The sequence below is a fragment of the Plectropomus leopardus genome, chromosome 1 (genome assembly GCF_008729295.1).
Source record: "Plectropomus leopardus isolate mb chromosome 1, YSFRI_Pleo_2.0, whole genome shotgun sequence".
Lineage (NCBI taxonomy): Eukaryota > Metazoa > Chordata > Actinopteri > Perciformes > Serranidae > Plectropomus > Plectropomus leopardus.
The window spans coordinates 903,054-924,065 of NC_056463.1; the positions used below are offsets into that span (position 1 = coordinate 903,054).

A 21,012-nucleotide genomic window follows, 5' to 3' on the forward strand; every position below is an offset into this window, starting at 1 on the left:
GTGTTACAAGCCACTGTGTCAGAGATCCGCACTGTCAGAGATCCGCGCTGCCTACCACTGTGTCACAGATCCCTGCTGTTGGAGATCCATGCAGCCAGCTGCTGCCTCAGAAATTCACGCTGTCGGAGTTCGCGCTACCACCCGCTGTGTCGGAGATCCGCGCTGCCAGCAATGTGTTAGATATCCGCGCTGCCAGCTGTCCTGTTGGAGATCTGCGCTGCTTCTCTGTTTGTTTCACTGCGCTGCTGTCTGACAATCAGCTGTTTCATCCGCAACAATGCTGCTCAGTTATCAAATTCTACAGTCGGGTAGTTGAGGTGAACTCTAAACCGAAGTCGATTTTTTTTTCTTTTATGTCTTTTATATTATAATTTGTAGAAAACAGTAACTTAAGCAACTGTTAAACAATTAGCATTTAAATACAGTAGCAACATACTGCACATTGCACATAATTATGAGTTAATCTATATATCAATTTTATTTTTATTATTTACCAGCACTTTTATTTGACCTCAGTATTTTTAAAATTGTGGCTAAAGTTGTGGTGTTTTTTTGTTTTGTTTTGTTTTGTTGTTTTGTTTTATTTATTTATTTGTTTCTAATGTCTCTTTGTAATTTATTTTTATAAATATATTAGTTAATTTATATATATCCATTTAACTAAATTATTTAAATTGTGGTTATTTACTAATTTATTGTTTTATCAGAACTTTTATTTGACCTCAGTATTTATAAAATCATGGCTAAAGCAGTAGTTTTTTATTCTTCTCTGTTTTAGATTTGAGAGGACCGTGTTTCTTAAAGTCTTCCAACAGATGGCAGCAAAAATCATCCGTCCACCTCACAAGTCAAATAAAAGGGACAAATACAGGACACAGTATGATTCATGCTATGATAACTATTTTATAATTTGAGCAATCGAATGAAGAAACAACAAGAAATGTCTCGGGATGTGTTTTAATAATTATTCAGGAGGAAAAAGTAACCCTTTTTAACAATAAATCTGTTTTTCTGTTTTTACCTTTTTAAGCATTTAAAGAGAGAGATAAAGAGAATATTGCACTTAAAACAAGAGATGAAAGTAGAACCATGAAGCAGAAAGGAGGAAAAAAACGACCACAAGGCTTTCTTTTACAGCACAGCACAGCCAGGTTACATGTGCCTCCTCAGAACCGCACAGCTTAGCTTCTTAAATATACATCTTTTAAAATAGCATTTCTATGATAAGTCTTCTTCAGCTATTACAATACAGGATAACTCAAAAAGGTACACATGCACGTACAAGCAGGGCTCACTGAACAGTCTTTATGATGATTTGTTTCACAGAGTCTGACGGATATTTAAGTTTTTATTTTTATTTTTTTGCACAATACGAAAATGCAGCGGTTATGTGTGAGTGTGTGTTAAGCGTTGTCTGGAAAAGTGTGAATATTAGGAAATCCTCTATAGATAAAAATGTACTGACATGAGTGTCTGGCAGTCTGGGTTTTGAGTGGTCTGCTCATAATGTGTTAGTTATTTTCAGCCTTTACAGTGATGCTGTATTAAGTAGGAATGCAGATTAGAGTGAGTTAAAGGAAAACTTTGGCATTTTTTCAGCATGGACCCTTTTTCACATATTTTTGTGTCAGTGACTGATACGAACAACAGATTTTGAAATTGGCTAAGTATTAAGCAAGAGCGCACTAGCCAAATAAAGGGCCACCATGTAAACAAATGGGGCAATTGAGCACCGCCACTGTTTCTCCCTAAAAAGTGTTTCTTTTAGAGAGTAAGAAAAGATCCATTTTACTTCACTCCATGAAATGACGCGTGCTTGTACTTGCAGTCGTGTATTTCCTTTGCTCTGTGAAGACGAACTAAAAGCCGCTGACTTCACATTTTTAGCTCAATGTTATAATTATGATTCCCAGTCCCGCTCGCTCCAATTGATTTTTTTTTTCTGTCCTGTCCCAATCATGTGATTAGTAGTGAAATTGACTCCAATCCCGTGGAAATGCCACAGGAATCCCGTTAAATGTCACCGTCCAATTTAGGCATCAATAATCCTGAAAGTTCATTTGTGAAGCTGAACGAAACAAAAACACAAAGCTGATTTTCTGCAGTAATCCAAAATCCAATGGAAAAATCCCGTAGGCTTTATGACGAGGAAGCCAGAGCAACTTCTACATCAACCAACAGAAAAACATCATCTGCTAAAATCTGGCGTAAATAAATGCCCTCTCTCTCAACACCAGAACAATGTCAAAAACTGCTGTTTCCATCTGTCTCTTGGACACAAAAATGCCAAAGTTCTCCTTTAACAGGAAATCACTGACGTCACGGTCAACCCTGTTTTAACAAGAAGCCGTTCTCTTTAAATCAGCAGGAACCTCAAATCAACGTCATCGTCTCATCACGTCTGTCAAACTGTCCTCCAAAGAAAGAAACTGGTCTAATCTGCACGCAAAGTTGTCTCTCCTGCACAGAGGCTAGATTTACCGCAGGCTGCAGCCGTTGCTGACCGATGAGTCAGACATACCGTATGATGCACAGTAACCAAGGCAACCAGGAGATCAAGTCCTCCACGGAGAACGTAAAGGTAATCTGCATCTTCACATTCAAATCAACCAGAGCCGCTGAGGTCTGGGCTCCCTGCAGCCCTCTGCTTTTTAAAGAGCTATCGCCTTTATGTACATGCATCTGTCGTACATGCAGAGGAGTCGAAGGGGTTAAATATCATACAGAGGAATATTTTTTCACTGTGGATCATAAAATAGCAACCCTGGTGAGGCGTGTTGGTCCTGTAATTTGTTGGATAGTTAGATTTGTTCCTGGTTATAATCTATTAAAAACTTATCAAAATATAAAATCATCAATATCAAATTAAAGCACGTCTACACATAATATTAAAAGTTAAAAACACCCACTGATTAACCACCGAAAAAGAAATAAGTTATCTAATTCAAAAACATGATGCTTAAAGTTGAGGTGATTGTGGCTAAAATCTATCCTGCAGGACAAACTGTGTTTTCTGCAAAAAATTAAAAGTAACCAGAAGAAAAACAGCAACAGTGCAAATGCTGTACTTTGACATTTTCGTGTTGCTAAATTTACGACCGCTTTGCACACCGGTTACTGTTTGTGCTTCTTTGAAAGTGTGGCAGCTCCAGGAAAATCTAAAACAGCTGAAATACTGAGTTGGTGCTTTATTAAAAGTGCCATTTTATGCTCAATATGTACAACTCGGACCTTTTTGTGCGCTCTCGCCGACAAAACTCGCCACAAAATAGGAGACCAGCTCGCCGAGGCCTCCGCCACAGAGCCGCAGACGCACCAACAGGTTCTCACTCCCAACTCGTCAAATACCGCCGCTTTGTCAGTGATCATGTCATCAGTTCGTTTCAGTTTGGCCTTTTGTTCGCACAACAACAGCCTTTTGGGGGCCCGAAAACACAATTTTGAAACCAGGTTCCAGAGTGAAACTATTAAAAACGCCACCTCTTCTGTCGCCGTGTAAACTGGCAGTCGGCACACGGATCCTGTGAGAACGGTGATGCCAAGGCCGCACTTCTTGGTGTTCTTCTGTGATGTGCCATCACAAAGTTACACCACCAGCTACTGTCCTGTCCTGCAAACTACAGCATTTTTTTTTTGTTTTTGCAGATCCATGATCTTTCTTACAATGTTATTATATGAACGCATATTTTTTTCAAAAGCGCAAAGAAAAGACTTTTCCATTTTTCGTAGGGCCGTTCTCATCTACACAGTTTAATCCGCTTTAACCTTCCAACTGTAGCTGCTTCCTCTGCAGCCCGCCTCCACCCCAGCTCCTCCGTTTCATGCTGTGTCCGATTTATCAGTGTCATTTTTGTTTGTCATTGATGCTCACTCTCTCTCTGTCTTAGGCTTTCCACGTAGGTGTGTGGAAGGGCAGAGGGGTGCTCTCTTCACCTTGGGTTTTCCACGTAGGCATGAGGAAGGGCGGAGAGGTCCCACAACAGAGCCATAACACTAAATATCATACTGCAAATGGGAGGAAAAAAAGTTTTTATGGTCCTGACCTAACTACAGTGGTGTAAAGATCAACGAATACCGCAAAGGAAGGGCAGGAGCGGCGGTGGTCAAAAAATCTCTGAACTTTCATCTAGGACCCTGCAAGTGTTTGATTTAGATTGTAAGTTTCTTTTGAAAATACTGTTTGCATGTTACAAGCAGAAACTTTACATTTCCTGTGAAGTATATTTTGAAAAGACACAGTGCGTGTAACAAACGTAAATTGACCTGAGCATCTAACACTGATGCAGGAGAGCGTGTCCTTGTAGATATCCTCTAAAAATGCACACACATCAGTTCGTATGACATCCCAATTAGCGTGCCAGAGATGATGTTATATCCTTAACGTAAAGTTTCGTAATCAACGCTATGTTACTGTTGTTAGTTTCAGATACAAACACGCCTCTCCTTGCAAAACTTCAGTGTTTCGTGACCTATTCACCGCCACAACCCGCCTCCTGACACACACGATCAGGACCACTTCCTTCCTTCTTTTCAGCACGAGATCACGTGATCGCAGCCCTCCAAAATTCATGTTATGTAGAAAATACTGGCTCAGGATTACAAAGTTGAATGCATTAGGAAAACGAACGTATGGTTTTTGAGAACAGCCTGCATAGGAGGGTGTATTTTGACGTGTACGTTTACTTTCAAAGCGACGTGTATTTGACAAGTTGGGATGAAAACGTGTTGGCGTGCACCTTAAATTTCCACGACAAAAAAAACACTTTTCATTTCCCCTCCAGCACAGCGGGACAGAAAGGCACATGTGGGTGACAGTCTAACCTCTAACCACCAATCGAAGCGACCACCTTCAATCACCAAACACAATCTCTCCTCGCAACCACATGTTCCTGTTGTTGTAGCAGAATACATTCTTCGCTCTTTAGCTTTTGATTAAAGACCTTTGAGACACAGATATGAGGTTTGTCGACATCCTCCCCTCGTCATGAGTGCCGTTCTGTATGTAAAGATATAAACAGGTAAGATCGGTATGACGCATCGCCGCCTCTGACTTCAGTTCTCCTCATGATCCTGCGACGATATGTTAACTGGAAACACACTGAAAAAATACACCAAAGACTACAGAAACAATCAGAGAAACATATTCACCGTAAGAAAGGACAGCCACCGAGAAATTCTTACTGCAGTTTCCACTTTGCGATAACCGTGGCGATGTCATAATTCACGACGATACAGATTTTTGAATATGGTCTTCCCTATGCTACAGCTAATATACTCAAAAGACGTGTTTTCTATCACACTATGTCAGTAAGAGGCACGAAGTTCAACACTGACATCTTTTTAGAAGAAAGACGGAGAGGGAAAATAGTTACGTAAAACTGATCACTATATGCGTGTAACGGTGATTTTCTAGCAGTAAATATATTCAGTTGATTACCTTTATTATGAAAGGCTCGATTTTTGGGAAGAAAATTATTTAGTGGCTGCCTTTAAAGTGTGCAAACTTGTGCTTTGATTTGTTCCAATTTGAGGACACGCAACCAAATATTCTTTTCATATTTTCTATGTGACACTTTTTTTTTTCTTTTTACAATACAATGGGCATTTTGTCTCGGCCAATAAACAAAGGCTCCATTGTCTCTTGTTCGGGGGAAAGAAAAAAAGAAAGAAAAAAAAACAGGACTGAGAAATAAAATTAACTTTGAGTTGTCAGAAAACTGCCGTTATAATACAAACGGTGAAAGCCACGACAAGCTTATAAAGGAATAAAAATCTAGAAAAAAATAGACAGTTATCCAGGTCTGTTTCTGCTTTCGGTTAAACGCACAAAGCAGAAGCAGATTTGCATATCAGGCTATAAAGAAGAGCAATTAAAACCAGATCGACACCGGGGAGGCCAGGAGGAGGGAGACGGGACACGAGGCTCTCAAAACTCGATCTTGCAGGCGGGGAAGGACTCGTCCTGCATGACGACGGTGCTGCTGGAGGCCAGGACCATGATGTTGAGCTCCTGCTGCCTCTCGTGGGTCTGCTGGTACCAGTCGCGGGTCACCTCCGTGTCGTGGGTGGGGATCAGCGTTACCTGGGAGACGAGACAAGACACAAGGACGTGTCACGACTGAGAGTCAATCGGCTGATTGTTACCAAAACGTGAGAAGAAAGCAAGGACAAACTTAAGCGGAAATTATCAAAAAATGTATGAGAAATACAGTTTTTTAAGTACAAAAAAAGTCAATAACAAACAAGGAAATTACTAAAAAAAAATATATATATTATAATTCTGTAACACAATGTTTATTATATTATTATGATAATTATAAATGGCTTTGTGTTTATATGAAAATAAATCAATAATTCTCTTTCTTTTCTTTTCTACATTTTTTGTACATTTTCAATTTTTTTTAAAAAATGTAAATTTATTGCCAAGTTTTTTATTATTTTTTTCCCCCATATTTTGAAAAGAACTCAAACTCGAGATTGAAAGATTTAAATACTTGCCAAAAAAGTTAGAGTTTTAAAGTCCGAAACGAGTCATAATGCGCTCTTCAGTTTATATGATGCCATTTCAGGGAGAGGTTTGACAACAGAGAGGATGGAAAACCTGGTTTCCAGACCTCAGAATGTGTTTAAAATGAACATTTTACTTCACTTGTCAAGAGCTGAAATACAATATTACTTAAATGAATGTTTTAGAGGGGACATGGAAATCTGCTTTAGTTCAAACACGTGTTTTAAGTGAGTAAATCAGTCAGTTCAAAGCTTTTTTAACTTCAAGTTCTCACTTGCCTCACCTCCGTCCTCTGGTACATTATGGACAAAATTTAAGCTTTGCCTGTTCAGTTTTTACTTTTCCGCCAAGGTGTGAGTCTCAGACTCAATCTGATATCTCTTTCTACATAGGACTCCCAAAACTCAAGGATGTAGCCAGCTGTTGGTGTTACTCTAACATACAGCTAATTTACCTTATTAGGAACAAAACCCAAGAAAAACCCCATTTTCCTTAACTATGTTACAGTCAGTCAAAGTTGATACCAACTTAAAAACACGAAAAACTCATCCTGTATGACAGGAGATCATTTAAAACCTCAAAACACAATAAACTGATCATCTTTTGTTAATTAGCCTCAGCGTCAAATTGTTACCTGCAGGTTTGATCCCCACTGAGCTTTGCCGTCCAGCAGTGCATCGAGAACTCCTCGGCTCGGTTCACCGCTCGCTGCGTCGTTCCCGCTCACCACGTAGTACGCAGAGCGGATGCGTTTGAAAAACTCTTGGTCCACGTTCTTGGCACTGCAGTGGTTGGGAATGTAGGCCAAGTCCACATAGATAGGAAGGCCAGTAGCTGCTGCGGAGCCGGACTTCTGAGAACCTGGATGGGAAATTGAAACTTTCATTTTGTGCAAAAAATATTGATCTTACTAAATCAGTTTTGTAGGATTGCCCCATGAAAGTTGGAGATTCAAATCATCAGTCAGAGTCCCCTCAGTCAACTGTGATTGCTTCAAGTCGAGCAGTCAGTCTTTTTTTTTTGCTGGTCAGTGTCCTTCCTGGGGACACTTTGGTCCCCAGAGTTTTCTGCAGAGTAAGCACTCTTGACTGTCACACTACTCTTTGGTAGAGGCTGCAGCTGACGCGATGCAGCAGCACCAAGGATGAGAGGCTCTGTACCTTAATGCTGCAAGGTAAAACTATCCTCTCTCTTCTGCTTAGAAGTGGTCCATTTAAAGCTCAGAAACCTAATACGACACGTCTCTGGCTTTTGTTTGATATCTAGTATCAGCAAAAAAATGTTGTTGAACATGGCAACCCGTCATTTTTTCCCCACAGCTTTATTTACCTAAAATATGTTCAAAATATTTCAGGCAAACAAGAACACATAAAGGCACAGACTATTGCAAAAACTGTGTAGAACATCAATTATACGTGTCCCTTGTCATAAGCAGCATTAGCTTTTTACTCTATTAAATGGATGTCACTCTGAATGTCCTCCTGAGCCCAAACTTTAAAACTTTTAATGAAAAAACAAAAGGAATTGTCAAATATTCATATTAAAAGGGCAAATCTGATTTGATTAATATAATTCTGAGTCAGACAGACTGTTTTGCAGAATTAACCATTGATGTTTGCTCACCTGAACTGCTCTTGACTCCGTTAGTCAGCCCTTTTCCGGGGTTGTAGCTCGACCTGGAGAGGTCATCGTCTTTGGAGCCCTGTCCGTCTGACAGACGGGACATACGGGAGCTCTTGTCTGCATCCTTCTTCTTCATTGAGGCACTGCGAGGAGATGGCGTCTGTTTGACGGGCATGGGCGACCTCTTGCGCCTGGCCGGGGATGCTGATTTGGTTTTCCCAGAAGTTTTCTTTAAGCCCTTAGCTTTTGGCTCTTTCTTGACTAAGCCGTTCTCCAAAGAGTCCGGGTCCACCATGCAAACGTCTGGCCGTGGGGGGTGCGGGTAGGGATCCATGAGGGGAGCAGGAGGAGGGTCGTGGCTCCTCCTAGAGGAATGGTGGCTGCCTCCTCCCGTGGCAGATGATTTATCAACAGGCATGTACTCTGCGTCCTCATCTGAGTCCATGTTGCCATCACCAGTGACCGAGGGGTATTCCTCAGTTCCTGGAGGCACGTCAGAGTCCGACTGCGAAGCTAAAGACTCGCTGACGGAGGTGGGCGGTGTGTCCTCCGTGGCCAGACCGAGCCCTGCCGACATGCCGCCAGTGTGGTGCAGAGAACTGCTGTCCCTGCTGTGGGACTGGTGGTGATGAGGCTGCTTGTGAGCTCGTCTCTTCACTGACAGATCATGCTCATCGGCCTCCTGTGACTGGTCACTCCTGCGTCCTTGCTCCTCGTCTTCTTCGTCGCTGGACAGCTGACGCATACATGGGTTGATGAAGGAAGGCGAGAGGTCGTGTTTGGACTGCCTGTACTCGGAGGAGGAGTATCCAGGAGAGCTGCGGCTGGCGTACGAGGAAGTGGCTCCCATGGGCACGTCACCAAGATCCTGATCGCTGTCGTCGTCGTCATCCTGCCCTCCTCGGCTGCACTCCTCAGCGTAGAACGGCGAGCGGAACGGCTGATCAGTTGAAGAGAGTGACAGCGGGCGGGCAGGGTGCTCTGGTTCCATCTCACACTCCTCTTCAAACTCATCGTCATGACGGTAATGAGGAGGGGAGTCTCCAGGAACCATCCCCATCTGTGGCTTTGACATCTCCCACTCATAGGAGCTCCTGTAACCTGTTGCTCCCTCTCTGGGCTCCACCTTGGCCAGGCCTGATGATGCGCCGCCGACTGCTGCTGCTGTTCCAGCAGGGAGGGTGGAGCTTGTGCTGACTTCCATTGGTCCATTGACCGTGTCTGGCTTACTGGTCTGCAGAGGTGAAGGCATGTAAGAGCTGAGAACATCTGGGAGTACAGCCGCTGGCTTTTCGCTGGCAGCTGGAGCTACAGGCTTGTCCGAAAATGATAGGCTACCAGCCAGGCCGCTGGAAGGCGACCGTCGAGTCATCTCACGCATGTAAGCCTCCTCATCCTCCTCTTCGCTGCTGTCCGTTTCCTCAAAGTAATGCTTGCCTTCGATGTCAGGGCGTGGTGAGGAGGTGATGCCAAACAGAGCAGCGCTGGCTGCCTCTTTGTCCTTGGAGAACTCTGAAGATTGAGCGAACGGTCCTGCCGAGGCCCCAAACCCAACAGCCGTGTCCAGCTTGGACCCTTCAGACCAATCAGGCTTATAGAAACATTCAGATTGAGGGCCTTTGTCCATAACGCCACCTGATGAAGGCTCCTTCTTGTCTTCAGCAGAAGCAGCGGATGAAAGCGAAGGGAAGGATTTGACCTCCTCAAACGGACTAAGAGGTGAAAAGCGAGCTAAACTGGAGGTGGACTCAGCTGTGGTAGTAGCTGTGATCTGTTTTTCAGACACTTCTAAATAGTCGTCTTTGGCACCAGTGGAGCAGGAGAAGGGGGGATCCATGCCCAGTGAGTGTTCGTCTTTAAAGGAGGAGTACTCAAAGAGAGGCTCGGCAGGCGTCTCAAGCTCCTCTCCGAACTGACGGCTGGTGGAGAGGGAGCCAGAGGTGGAGGAGGAGTAGCTATAGGCCGAAGAGGAGGAGTACCCAGGCGCGGCGGTGGTCGTGTACTGGAAGCTTGTGTCCAGCGATCTCTTACTCAGAAGGTCTGGTGTCTTCTGTTTCTCAAAATCAGGATCAGCTCTGTCATTCTGGTAATAACTGTGCTCTGTTGATTTCACAGTTAAATCCTCTTTACCTTTGTCTGCGGTCTGACTTGATAAAAATGAGTCTTTCTCATCGCTTCCATACGAGTACTCAAACCCCGAGGAGTAGCTAGAGAAACCTGTAGCACCTAAATCCTTTGGCTTTGCACTGAAGGACAAGGAGTCGATCTTTGCTTTGTCTTCGTCCTTTGAGACCGAGCTCGAGCTGCTCGGCTTTCCTTGGCTGTTGTAACCGTATCCCGCCATCGAAACCATAAATTCAGGCCTGTTTGAGCCAAACATTTCAGTGATTGGACTTTTCACTTCCTTCTCAGACTTCTCTTTGGCACCTTTCTCCATATCAGAATCGACAGCACCTTCGTCGTCGTCCTCCTCCTCCTCCTCTTCATCCTCCTCATCCTCGTCGTCATCATCGACAACTTCATCATCATCGTAGTCCTCCTCATCCCTCGCAGTTAGTTTTCGCATATCGACCTCCAAACAGGCTCCTTTCTCAGTGTATCCTGTGACAGCAGGTTTGCCTACATCTGTCACTGAAGGGTACATCTGGGGCTTTGTGTCAGTTGGACTTTTAAAAGACAAGTCTTTGTCTGATGATAAAGAAGTGGATGAGGCCTCGGGTCTATCAGCCACTGAAGGGAATCGGCTACCTGTGCTGTATTCGAATGTCTCCTTTCCTCTAACGTCTTCAGATGGAGGTATGGCAGATGTGCTCTTGGTGTCGAGCCACGATGAGGTGGAGGAGTCTTTACCATAAGAGGTGGTCTCCTTCTCTGACGTCTTCTCTGCGGACGTTACCAGAGACGACAGGGGCTCAGGTTTTTTAGCATCCTCCTCATCTTTTGCACTGTCTTTCTCTACATTATCCAAGGACTCCTGATGACTGTCCTTTTCAGCTTTATCCAAGGATTCCTGCTGATATGAATCAGAGTCAACTGAGCCGTAGATGTCGCTGTAAGAGAAGGTTTTGCCGTGCACGTATGGCGTGTCCTGCCTGATGTAGATGGCCTTCTCTTTTGGCTCCTTCTCCGGAAAGTTATAGAGACTGAAATGAACACTTTTTTCAGGCTCTTTTAAAGACGCATCTGTTTTATCTTCACTTTGATCTGTTGACCTCACCCCACTTGGGAAGTCATCATCCTTTTCATCTTCGTCGTCTACATCTGAGTACATCACTTGAGGTTTTGGCTTCTGCTCTGGGCTGAGGGACACCTGTATCTTGTCCAAGCCCTTGACTTCTGTGTCTGTCTTTTCAGATTTTGCCTCAGTGGCGAAGTCATCGTCCATGATTTTCGTTTCTGTCTTTTCAGACTTTGCGTCAAAGTCATCGTCCAAGAAGCATCCTTCTTTTGCCTCCATTAGCTTGGCCTTAACAGTAGGCTGTAGATCCTTTTTGCCGTAATAGTCATCCTCCTCCACCTCCTCATCGGATTCTTCAGAGTCTTCAGACGCAGTCTTGTCGCCTCCCATCCCGATGTAAGCAGTACTGTCTAAGATCGTGACAGATTTCTGGAAATCGGCTTTAACATTGATCGCTGCTTCATCCTTGTCTTCTGTCTTAAAGGGTTTCTCTTCAGTTGGAGAGTAGCCGCTGCTCGTAGGCACGGACTGTGTGGGTGAAGCCAGTTTCATTGTGCTGTCGTCTGGACTTGCACATCTTTCCTCACTCTCCTGCCTGGAGTGGGACTCTAAGTCTAACCCGGGGGAGAAAGATGGAGGGGGTGAAACAGGCTTTATGTCAGATCCAGTCTTGAGTCCTTCTGTGCTAAACTGGATTTCTTTGCCATCCTTTGTGGGAGAGAGCTGCGTGGTAGAGAAAAGAGGAGGAGGAGCAAATGTGGCAGAGGGGGATTTCTGTTTCTCCTGCTGCATCATAAAGGCTGCGTGTTCGTAGCCTTCTTGGAGTTTACCCAGAGGAATGTCAACGTTCGGAGTCTGGTCCTCATCTTCGTCTTCCTCGTCGTCTTCTTCGTCTTGGGCTGATTTCATCTTTGCATCAGCTTCCATCTCAGGGATGTGGGGCTGGAACTCATCAGAGGAAGGAGACTTGAAGCACTTGTCGTCCTCCAGAGAGGAGGTGGGTGAGATGGTTCCCGCTGAGTGGAGGTAGTCCTTCCCGTGGGCGGCCTCTGCGCGGGAGGGGATACTGTTCATGGTGTCGAGCATGAGAGAGTTCCTCCCAGCCTCCTCGGTCTGAGGTGCCGTCACAGAGGCTATCGACTGGTCCTCGGCTACAGACGTGGCAAAGGACGACAGCTTGTCATATTCTGTGATGGATGTTGCTGAGGAGATGTGCTCCTCCTCTGCAAGAGGAGCAGCAATGATGGCAGGATACGGGGCAAGCTCAGGCTCTTTGGGTTTGACGTCTGGCATGGCGGATGACTTCATCTCTTTTATACCGTGCATGGAATCAAAGGTACCAGGGACATCCGGGACGGAGACATCATAGGAGCCCACATCATAGCGCAGCTGTGGGATCCTATCCTCCGGTTCCTCATGGATCTCCTCGTCAGAGATAGTCTGCTCGGTCTCGGAGTAACCAGGGATGGTCTCGTCTTGGATGAAGGAGAATTGCTCCGAGGCAGAAGCTGCTACTTGCCCAGACAGGGCTGTGGTTGGTTTTTGCTCAGCTGGCTTGGTGTCCCACTCCTTCCCAGTTTTTTCCTTCTTCACCTCCTCTGTTTTATATTTCAGGACCTCGTCGTCTTCTGTTCCTTCAAATTCGGCTTTTTCAATAACATCGCCCTCCTCCTCTGAGCTGTCACTCTTCTTTGATCGGTCTTTTATGTCGTCCTTTGTTGGGTATTTGTCATGTTTCTCCATTTTCTCCTCCTCATGCTTCTTCTCAAAGCTTGGTTCCTTCTGTACAGCGGCTGCAGATTGCACTGATGTAAAGCTGTCTTCTTCCTGTTTGACGGGGGATTTTGGTGAAGCGGATTTTATCTCAGCAGTTGAGGATGTGATTTTCTCATCAGGGAAAACTAAAGAAGGACCCTTAGTATCAGAGATCACATCATTCTGGATTGGCTCACTCTTAAATTTGGACAGCTCTTCTTGTTTCAGAGCCTCAAAGTCCTCTGTGAGGTCCTCTGGGGAGGACACGATGGACCTGTCAGCCAAAGCTGCTGCTGCGATCTCCTCAGGGATGTTCTTTGGGACTGGCTTTTTCTCATTTGCTTCCTCTTTAACTGCTTTATTTTTGTCTGTCTTAGGCTTCGCCTGAGTCTTCGCCTTGTGCAGAGTTTTCCTTACTTCAGGTGTGAGCGGCTTCAGGTCGGGTTTGGTGATTTTTCTAAGCTCTGGTTTACTCTGATCTTTCTTTTTATCCTCTTTTGCTTTGCTTTCTTTCTTCTCTTCCTTTCTTATGTTTTCGTCCTTCTTTACCTTCTCTTTCTTAATTTCTTTTTTCTCTTTGTCTTTCTTTTCATCCATCTTGGATACCTTCTCTTGCTTGGCCGTTTTTTCCTTTGATACTTTCTTTTTCTCTGTCTTGGCTGCTGCTGGGGCCACCTCGCTGTTTTTCTGTTGCTTGGTGGCTTTTAGACTTTCGCTTTTGGCTTTCTTCTCTTCTTTCTTTTCCATTTTGTTCTCTTTAGTGATTTCACTCTTGGACTCCTCCTCCTGCCCGCTAGTTTCTTTCTTTTTAGCGTGAGGTTTGGGTGAAGACTTGAGGCTCTCTCTGCTGTCAGTCCTTGATCTCATTTTTGTCTGTTTGATAATGGGAGGAGGTGCACCAGATGATATGTCTTTTTGGGTAGCCACTGGGTATCGCAGAAAGTCCAGGTGTTTCAGTTTCTCAAGGCCCTCAAAGATTTTATTCTGCGGTGCGTTTCCAGGGAAAAGCACCCTGACTATCTTTTCTGTTGGACGGTGAGGAATCCAAACAATGAGAGCGGTGACTGATGTCAAATAGGGGACAGATATTTCTCCCTCTTTTCCATTTGCCATCATAATCCCTGTCTTGGCTTTGCTGTTTCCAGCCCATTTCTGCATCAGAAACTGCATCTCTTTGCTCTCCTTTACAGGGTTTAAGACGTACATGTCTAACTTTCCCACACCAAGTTTGTGGAAAAGTGTGATGGGTTCAATGGTGTTGCTGACGACCCTGTGCAGAGGCTCCGGTGTGATGCCAAGCTTGCTGAGGTACTGCAGCGTAAGAGATGCTTCCTCTATGCTTCGCTTTACTTTCAGCGTGGACTCTGGCATCCGAAGCTTCTCTGGAACATTAAAAAACACAATCCCGAGCTCAGGAGAGATCAGATTCTTCATCCAGTCCCCGTTGCTGCTAGATCCAGATCCCTGGTTGCGCTCCTCCTCTTGCTCTGCGATCTTCCTCTGGAACAAACCATTGATGCCGGGCAGGTTGTCTGCACCGATATGAGTCAGCAGAACCGAGTCGATCCTGTCCAGGTGGCGAACCAGCTTCCAGAAGCAGGACTTGCGATCAGACCCTCCATCCACCAGGATGTTGAATCCATTGACAGCAAACAGAGCTGAGTCTCCTCTGCCTCCAGGGAAGATGTAGCAGCAGGGTTTAGACAGCTTCAGGAAACCTCCAGAGGTCGGCGGCTCGAGGAGGTCAAAGGACGACGGCACATCCACTGTCTCCGAGACATACTCGGTGAACTCTGTGACTCCGTCCATGTTGGGGAGGTGAGGTTCGGGGTTCAGGCGGTATTCAATTAGATTCTGGAGCGACTGTTGCTCCTGGCTTTGACCGAGGGAGCTCCAGCCCCCTTCTCCCTGACAGGAAACAGTGAGCCTGGACGGCTGCTCTGAAGAGACCCGGGTCAGGAGTTCAATCACCTGCAAACACAGAAACAACGAAAAACAACCTAAAACGTCTGTGTAAGATTTATAAAGTTGATCCATACGCTGTAAAGAGGATTTAGAGACAAAATGCACTTGGCTTACTTGAGAGTTTGAGATGATGTCGGAGAAGTGCTCCCAGGTGAAGGCTCCACCTTGCAGTAGGATGTCGCCTCCCTGCTCAGAGCTCTGGCCGCTCAGTATCAGCAACTTATTCCCCGAGCAGTCAGTGATCAGAGAGCGAATCTGGGGAGAGAACAGAATAACCAGCTATCACGATGGCCAACAGTAATGCTCTGTTATAATAAATTAACATCAGAACAAAGAGATTAAATGGTACTGCGCTGAAAATATGAAAAATGTTTTTGGATTTATTAAGTTTGAGCAATTTAGTTGGTTAATTTACACTTTCCAAAAGTTCACGTCATCCCGCGTGTATGAGCTGAGCAATACACTGAGCTGCAATATTTCATTTAATGTGAGTCATGGATATATTATGGGAAGTCTGCCGTGTTCATTCTTGTGAGAGCTGCTCATTGGCACATGAAGCGGAAAATGCATGTCAAAATATGACGTACGAGGTCCCCCACTGCATCAGTTTGGGACATTCAGGAACAATGTGTCAATTTTTAAAAAACTCATCGGTTTTCACAGGAAATGTACAGTTTCTGCTTGTTACATGCACACAGGTAAACACAACAGGTAAAACACTTCATTTTTAGGTTTAGGTTGATTTCCTCAGGATAAGGGGTAGGATTAAATAAGTTCGTACTTCTTCCCCTTAATTTTCAGATATGTGTATCAAATCGTGATGTGTTGTTTACATTTTTCACGAATTCTTTGTAATGTATTTTTTTATTTCCGTCCACTGCTTTATGATTGTCTTTTTTTCTTTTGTACATTTTTTTTCACATGTTCAGAATAAACTACTATTACTGCTACTAATAATAACAATACTACACGAGGCAGAAATAATCTGAAAAGTAGGTCAGTTAACTCATTAAACCAGCAGTCAAAGGCTACACTACAGCTGACTAATATTCACATCTGAGTGGGTTTATTTACAACACAGAGTGTGTGTGTGTGTGTCTCACACTGACTGTTCTGTTAATCAAACGAGACGTGGACGTCTCAGTGGAGCTGAAGAGTGAACAGGAAGTGCTGCTCTGTTCTTCACCAGTGAAAACAAGTTTGACGCAGACTGACGCTGAAGTTTCAGACTGTCCCGAGACTCTTCAGTGAGCACTCTGAACATATGGTTTGGTTTTTTTGTCTGTGACTCACCTCTGAGGCGGCGGTCTCCTCTGTCGGGTTCACCAACACGGTTGTCTCGAGGACATCACTCTGATACTGGAGAATCCGCTGGCCTGCAGGACACAGACATAAAAAAACGTATGACTACACCGAACTATGACTGGACTACAGAGGTCTTCTGACGCTGCTGATATCACAGGATAAAATCCACAACTCTAAAACAAAGATACATTCACACAAAATAACTGTTTCATTTTCTTGTTGAAAGCCAGATGAAGATCGATATCATATTCATGTCTTAAAACAATGGAAGTAGTGCCAGAAGAAGACAAAAAATAGTTCCAGCATGTAACTCCTTGCCTGGAAAGCAGACAAATCTGCGACCCCGTGATATATTTGCTTTAACAGTTGCATCTAGTCCTGTTAAAACAGATTTACAGCCGCCCTGACCCACTTCAGGCCAATTACAATCGTTTATTGAATGTGTTTGATGTGACGACCAACAACCTGCAGACTTTTTTCTGCTTCACACAAAATACGTGATGCCATGACCATAGAAACATACTGAGCAGAGAACACTGTTTTGTTTTGTTGGTATTTTTTTTCTTTCATTTTTTTAGTGTTTTTCTCCTTTTATTTCCTTTCCCTCCCTCCCCTACATCTGTGGGGAGCAATGGGAGGAGGTGGTTAATAAGGGTGTGAATCTTTCAGTATCTCATGATTCGATTTGATTTCGATTCTTGGGGTCACGATTCGATTCAGAATCAATTCTCAGTTCAAACGATTTCTGATTCAAAATTGATTCCCGATTCAAAATATAGGAGATGTAATTTCAGGTTTCACTCCAGTCTGTTTTACCAGTGGCATATTATGTTATGAAGGCAAAGTGTGTATTAAATTATGGAGGTTTTATTATGTATGAGCTTTTTTGTTGTAGAAAACCTTTCTCTTTGGGAATCAGAAAGTAAAAAAAAATAAACATTGTAATTATTATAGTTAAGAACTGGCCACAAAAAAGTCCCATCTTTTTTTTTTTTTTTTTGCAGTTGTTTGTGTATCTCATTATCTGTGCCAGAGTTAACGTCCATATGAAGCCCTGCTGCTTGTTAGACTGTCTCCTGATTTACCCTTGTCTCATTATTATTATTATTGTTGTCATTATTATTATTAAGATTATATATTTTTTAATTAATTAATTAATTAATTTATTTATTTTTTATTTTTATTATATTTTTCATTTTATATTTTTATATTTTATTTTATTTTATTTTTTTTCGGGGCTACCAGCGTTTATTCTAATGCAGGAAGCGCAGCCAATAACAGAGCGATAGATACAGCAGAATTGGACCAATCACAGTGCAGTTTGCGTCAGATGACGTAGGCATACGTAAGCGGATACAAAGCGTCGGCTCGTCTTCCGATTGGTGGACAAGATCAAAACAAACCTCTGACCTCTCCGAAGGAACTATGGGAAACCAATATGGCGTTTAGCATCGATGCTAATGTACTTTAATCATCGAAATATCGATAAAATACGGACGGAAGACACCCAGTATCGGATCTGTCATTATGGATTTATTGAACAAGGTCCCGTAAAAACAGCTGAGTTCCCGGGCTGGATACTGAGGCTGCAGCACCGGAGTTTCCCTCTGAGCGGCGCCGCCGGCAGCTTTCACCGGAGAAACAGTAAGACGATCCGACACACGGTCCAAAATTATTACGACTTTTCTAAACGATACACATTTTAGATTGTTAAGAATAGACTATATCTAGTAAATATAGTCTATTGTCGATGTTTAGGTTTTTTTTTAATCGTTTCTGAATCGTTAAAAACGAGAATTGAGATTCTTACGTGAATCGATTTTGTCCTCAAACCCTAAAGTTCATATTCCTCTCTTTTTACCCACCTCAGTGTTGTTGTTTTTTCTTACTGAAATCATTTTTTTAACAAAGTATTAAACTTTAAAAGAGAAACAGAGATGATGGATAAGAGGAGCACCTGCTGGAGAGGCGAGTGAACGCAAACTTTTAGACCCAGCGTGATAAAAGATTAAGCTTCACTTTCATTGTGCCTGACGTTGTGCTTCTCCATCTGTGCCCAGAGTACACTCTGCGCTCCGAGAGCGGGTGCAGTGAACGACAGTATATATATTATATATTTTAGCAGCACTCCGAGTGAACAGTCCGGCTCCGAAATCATAATATCGTGGTGGCAGATGTTTTTTTATCGCAATGAATGTGTGAGGAAACCCTGAATGTTTTTTTTTTTTGGCACATTGAGCATCACGAGCTGAGTTCAGTTATATTGCAGAGAAGGAAACATCTTTACGGCCGTTTTCTCCAACACTCAAAAACTCTATAACAATATTAGTAGACGTATTTTTGATTTTCAGAGCGACTGTCTCTGTGAACACTTCGAAAAGCCACTGGCTGGGTCGATAGTTTTATTTCTTTCTCAGTGGTTCATCTTCTTTCTGTGAAGAACGTGACGTCACAGGTTTGTCAGCAGCTGTCAGGTGTCAGTCAGATGATCATTAACATGTTTGCAGGCTGAAGTAGTTAAAAAAAACTCAGTTTAACTGAAGAAATCACAAAGCGTGAAGCAGAGAGTGATGATTTAGACTCTGGACGTCTGTCAGATCTCTGAAGATGGATTTCTGTAAACTGAGCTGCTTATTGAAGGTGAAATTAGAGGAAAAATGATGAATATACGATAAGGCCAGCGTGGTTTACTGACAGTACAACGCCCTCCGTCATCCGTCAGCACGTTCACTCTGCACATTTGGCTGCGTGCACAAACATCCTCCTCTCTCTGCTCCCTTCTCATGTCTCCACTGAGCCCCCGACCCGTCTAATCCTGCAAATACGCTCTTTTCACATACAATCACAATAACGCACGAAAAAATATAATCCCTCAGCCGTGAGCCTCATTGGCTGTTGCTATGGTGACGCTTCTCCGGCTGTTGCTGCTAGCAGAGTTACACTGACCCAGTCTTGGCTGAGGGAGACGCATTGCAGCATTTCTGCGGGAGGGAGGGGGGGGGGGGGGGGGGGGGGGGCTGCATGAGAGGATGCACGCAGCATCACAGCGTACAGGAGGTGAAGGCGAGTGCCAAAGCAGCAGCAGCGGCTTTATAAGCATGCAGGCGTTTCATCAGAGGGTCTAAATTTAGACAGAGCCTCAAAGATGAGCCGTCACAGTGTTAGTGTCTCCTCTCTGCAGGACGAGGACGCAAAGAAAAGACATAAAGGGACATTATTTAACAACCTGGACCCTTTATTCCCATGTTTCTGTGTCTAAAGGCGCGTTTCCACTGCATGGTACCAGCTCCACTCTACTCTACTCTACTCTACTCTACTCTACTCTACTCTACTCTACTGTACTCTACTCTACTCTACTGTACTCCACTCTACTGTACTGTACTCTACTCTACTCTACTCTACTCTACTCCACTCTACTCTACTCTACTCTACTCTACTCTACTCTACTGTACTCTACTCTACTCCACTCTACTGTACTCTACTGTACTCTACTCTACTGTACTCTACTGTACTCTACTCTACTCTACTCTACTGTACTCTACTGTACTCACCTTTTTTGGTTTTCCATTGGGAAAAAGTACCTGGTATCTGGTACCACCTTTTTTGGTACCTGCTCTCCTGGGGTTCAAAAAAAAAGCAGAGCGGGTACTACGAGGTACTTAAAGGTGACGTGGAAACTACGCAGACCACTGATTGGTCAGAGAGAAACGTCACTGCGTCATTGCGTCATCTATGCGCGTCACGCACAGAATACCCTGACCAGCACAAACCCATGCCCGCCATTTTTAAATAGCCAAACTGTTGCTGCGCGGCCGCAGTTTTGTGTCATTTTTTTTTCTTTCCCAAAATGGCGACCAGAAAGATCACGCCCCTTGCTGGTCGGTGAGCGTCTCAAGCGAGTGCGATGTGTGTGTAGCGTTGAAGATGATGTCACGGCTGTTTTGTGTTGCGTCGCTATGACGACCAGCTACATTGAGGTGGTACTATTTTTGAATGGAAAACGACCCTCAGGAAAGTACCTGATACCAAAGAGGAGGAGAGTCGAGGTACCATGTAGTAGAAACGTGCCGTGAGTGGTCAACAGCAACGTTTTTTTAAATTAGTCCAACATTGAGTAAAGAGAGCTACAGCCGACAAACCGTCTGCATGTAACCTTCGGGAGCGACGGTGCACCGTCAACGTTCGTCCACTAAAAGCGTTTTTGTCAGTAGCTGTGTTTCCATTACAGATTTGTGCAAAACTTAAGCGATATTTTTGAAACTTAAAAACACAGGTGTAAGATGACTGCGTTTCCACTGGGTGATATAATGCGACCTCTCTCGTGCGATAACATTACAGTAACCATGGCGATGGATGTTCAAAATATTGGCAGGTTTATTTCTATTGCAGCCACTCATCAAAGCCGATCTAATATCGCCGCGATTTCTTTGTCTAGTATGAGTGAAGAAGATCTCGGCCTCTTCCTCCGTCCGCACATGCTGAGTCATGTTTTGTAGGACGTCATGTGACTTTGTTGTATTTTTTTCTTCTTTGGGTTTTTAAAGGCGGTTTGCATCCATAAAATCACATTACTGCCACCAGCTGTTGCACATTATATGAGCTATAAAAGCAAAAAAAAAAAGGGTTTTCATTGCAGTTTTGCGAAATATGCCTTGTTCGAGTTTTTTTTTTTTTTCCG

At 43.9% G+C, this 21,012-nt stretch overlaps 1 protein-coding gene across 1 annotated transcript; it reads right to left on the reverse strand.

The window, feature by feature from the left end:
* Window positions 1–684: 684 nt before the first annotated feature.
* On the reverse strand, window positions 685–16,400 carry map1aa (microtubule-associated protein 1Aa). The gene is made up of 5 exons (XM_042490149.1): window positions 16,323–16,400; window positions 15,144–15,284; window positions 8,132–15,035; window positions 7,143–7,369; window positions 685–6,082 (listed from the first exon to the last, which is right to left on the reverse strand). The coding sequence occupies exons 3-5, from the start codon at window positions 14,871–14,873 to the stop codon at window positions 5,927–5,929; spliced, it is 7,125 nt and encodes a 2,374-aa protein (XP_042346083.1). The 5' UTR covers window positions 14,874–15,035; window positions 15,144–15,284; window positions 16,323–16,400; the 3' UTR covers window positions 685–5,926.
* Window positions 16,401–21,012: the final 4,612 nt, after the last annotated feature.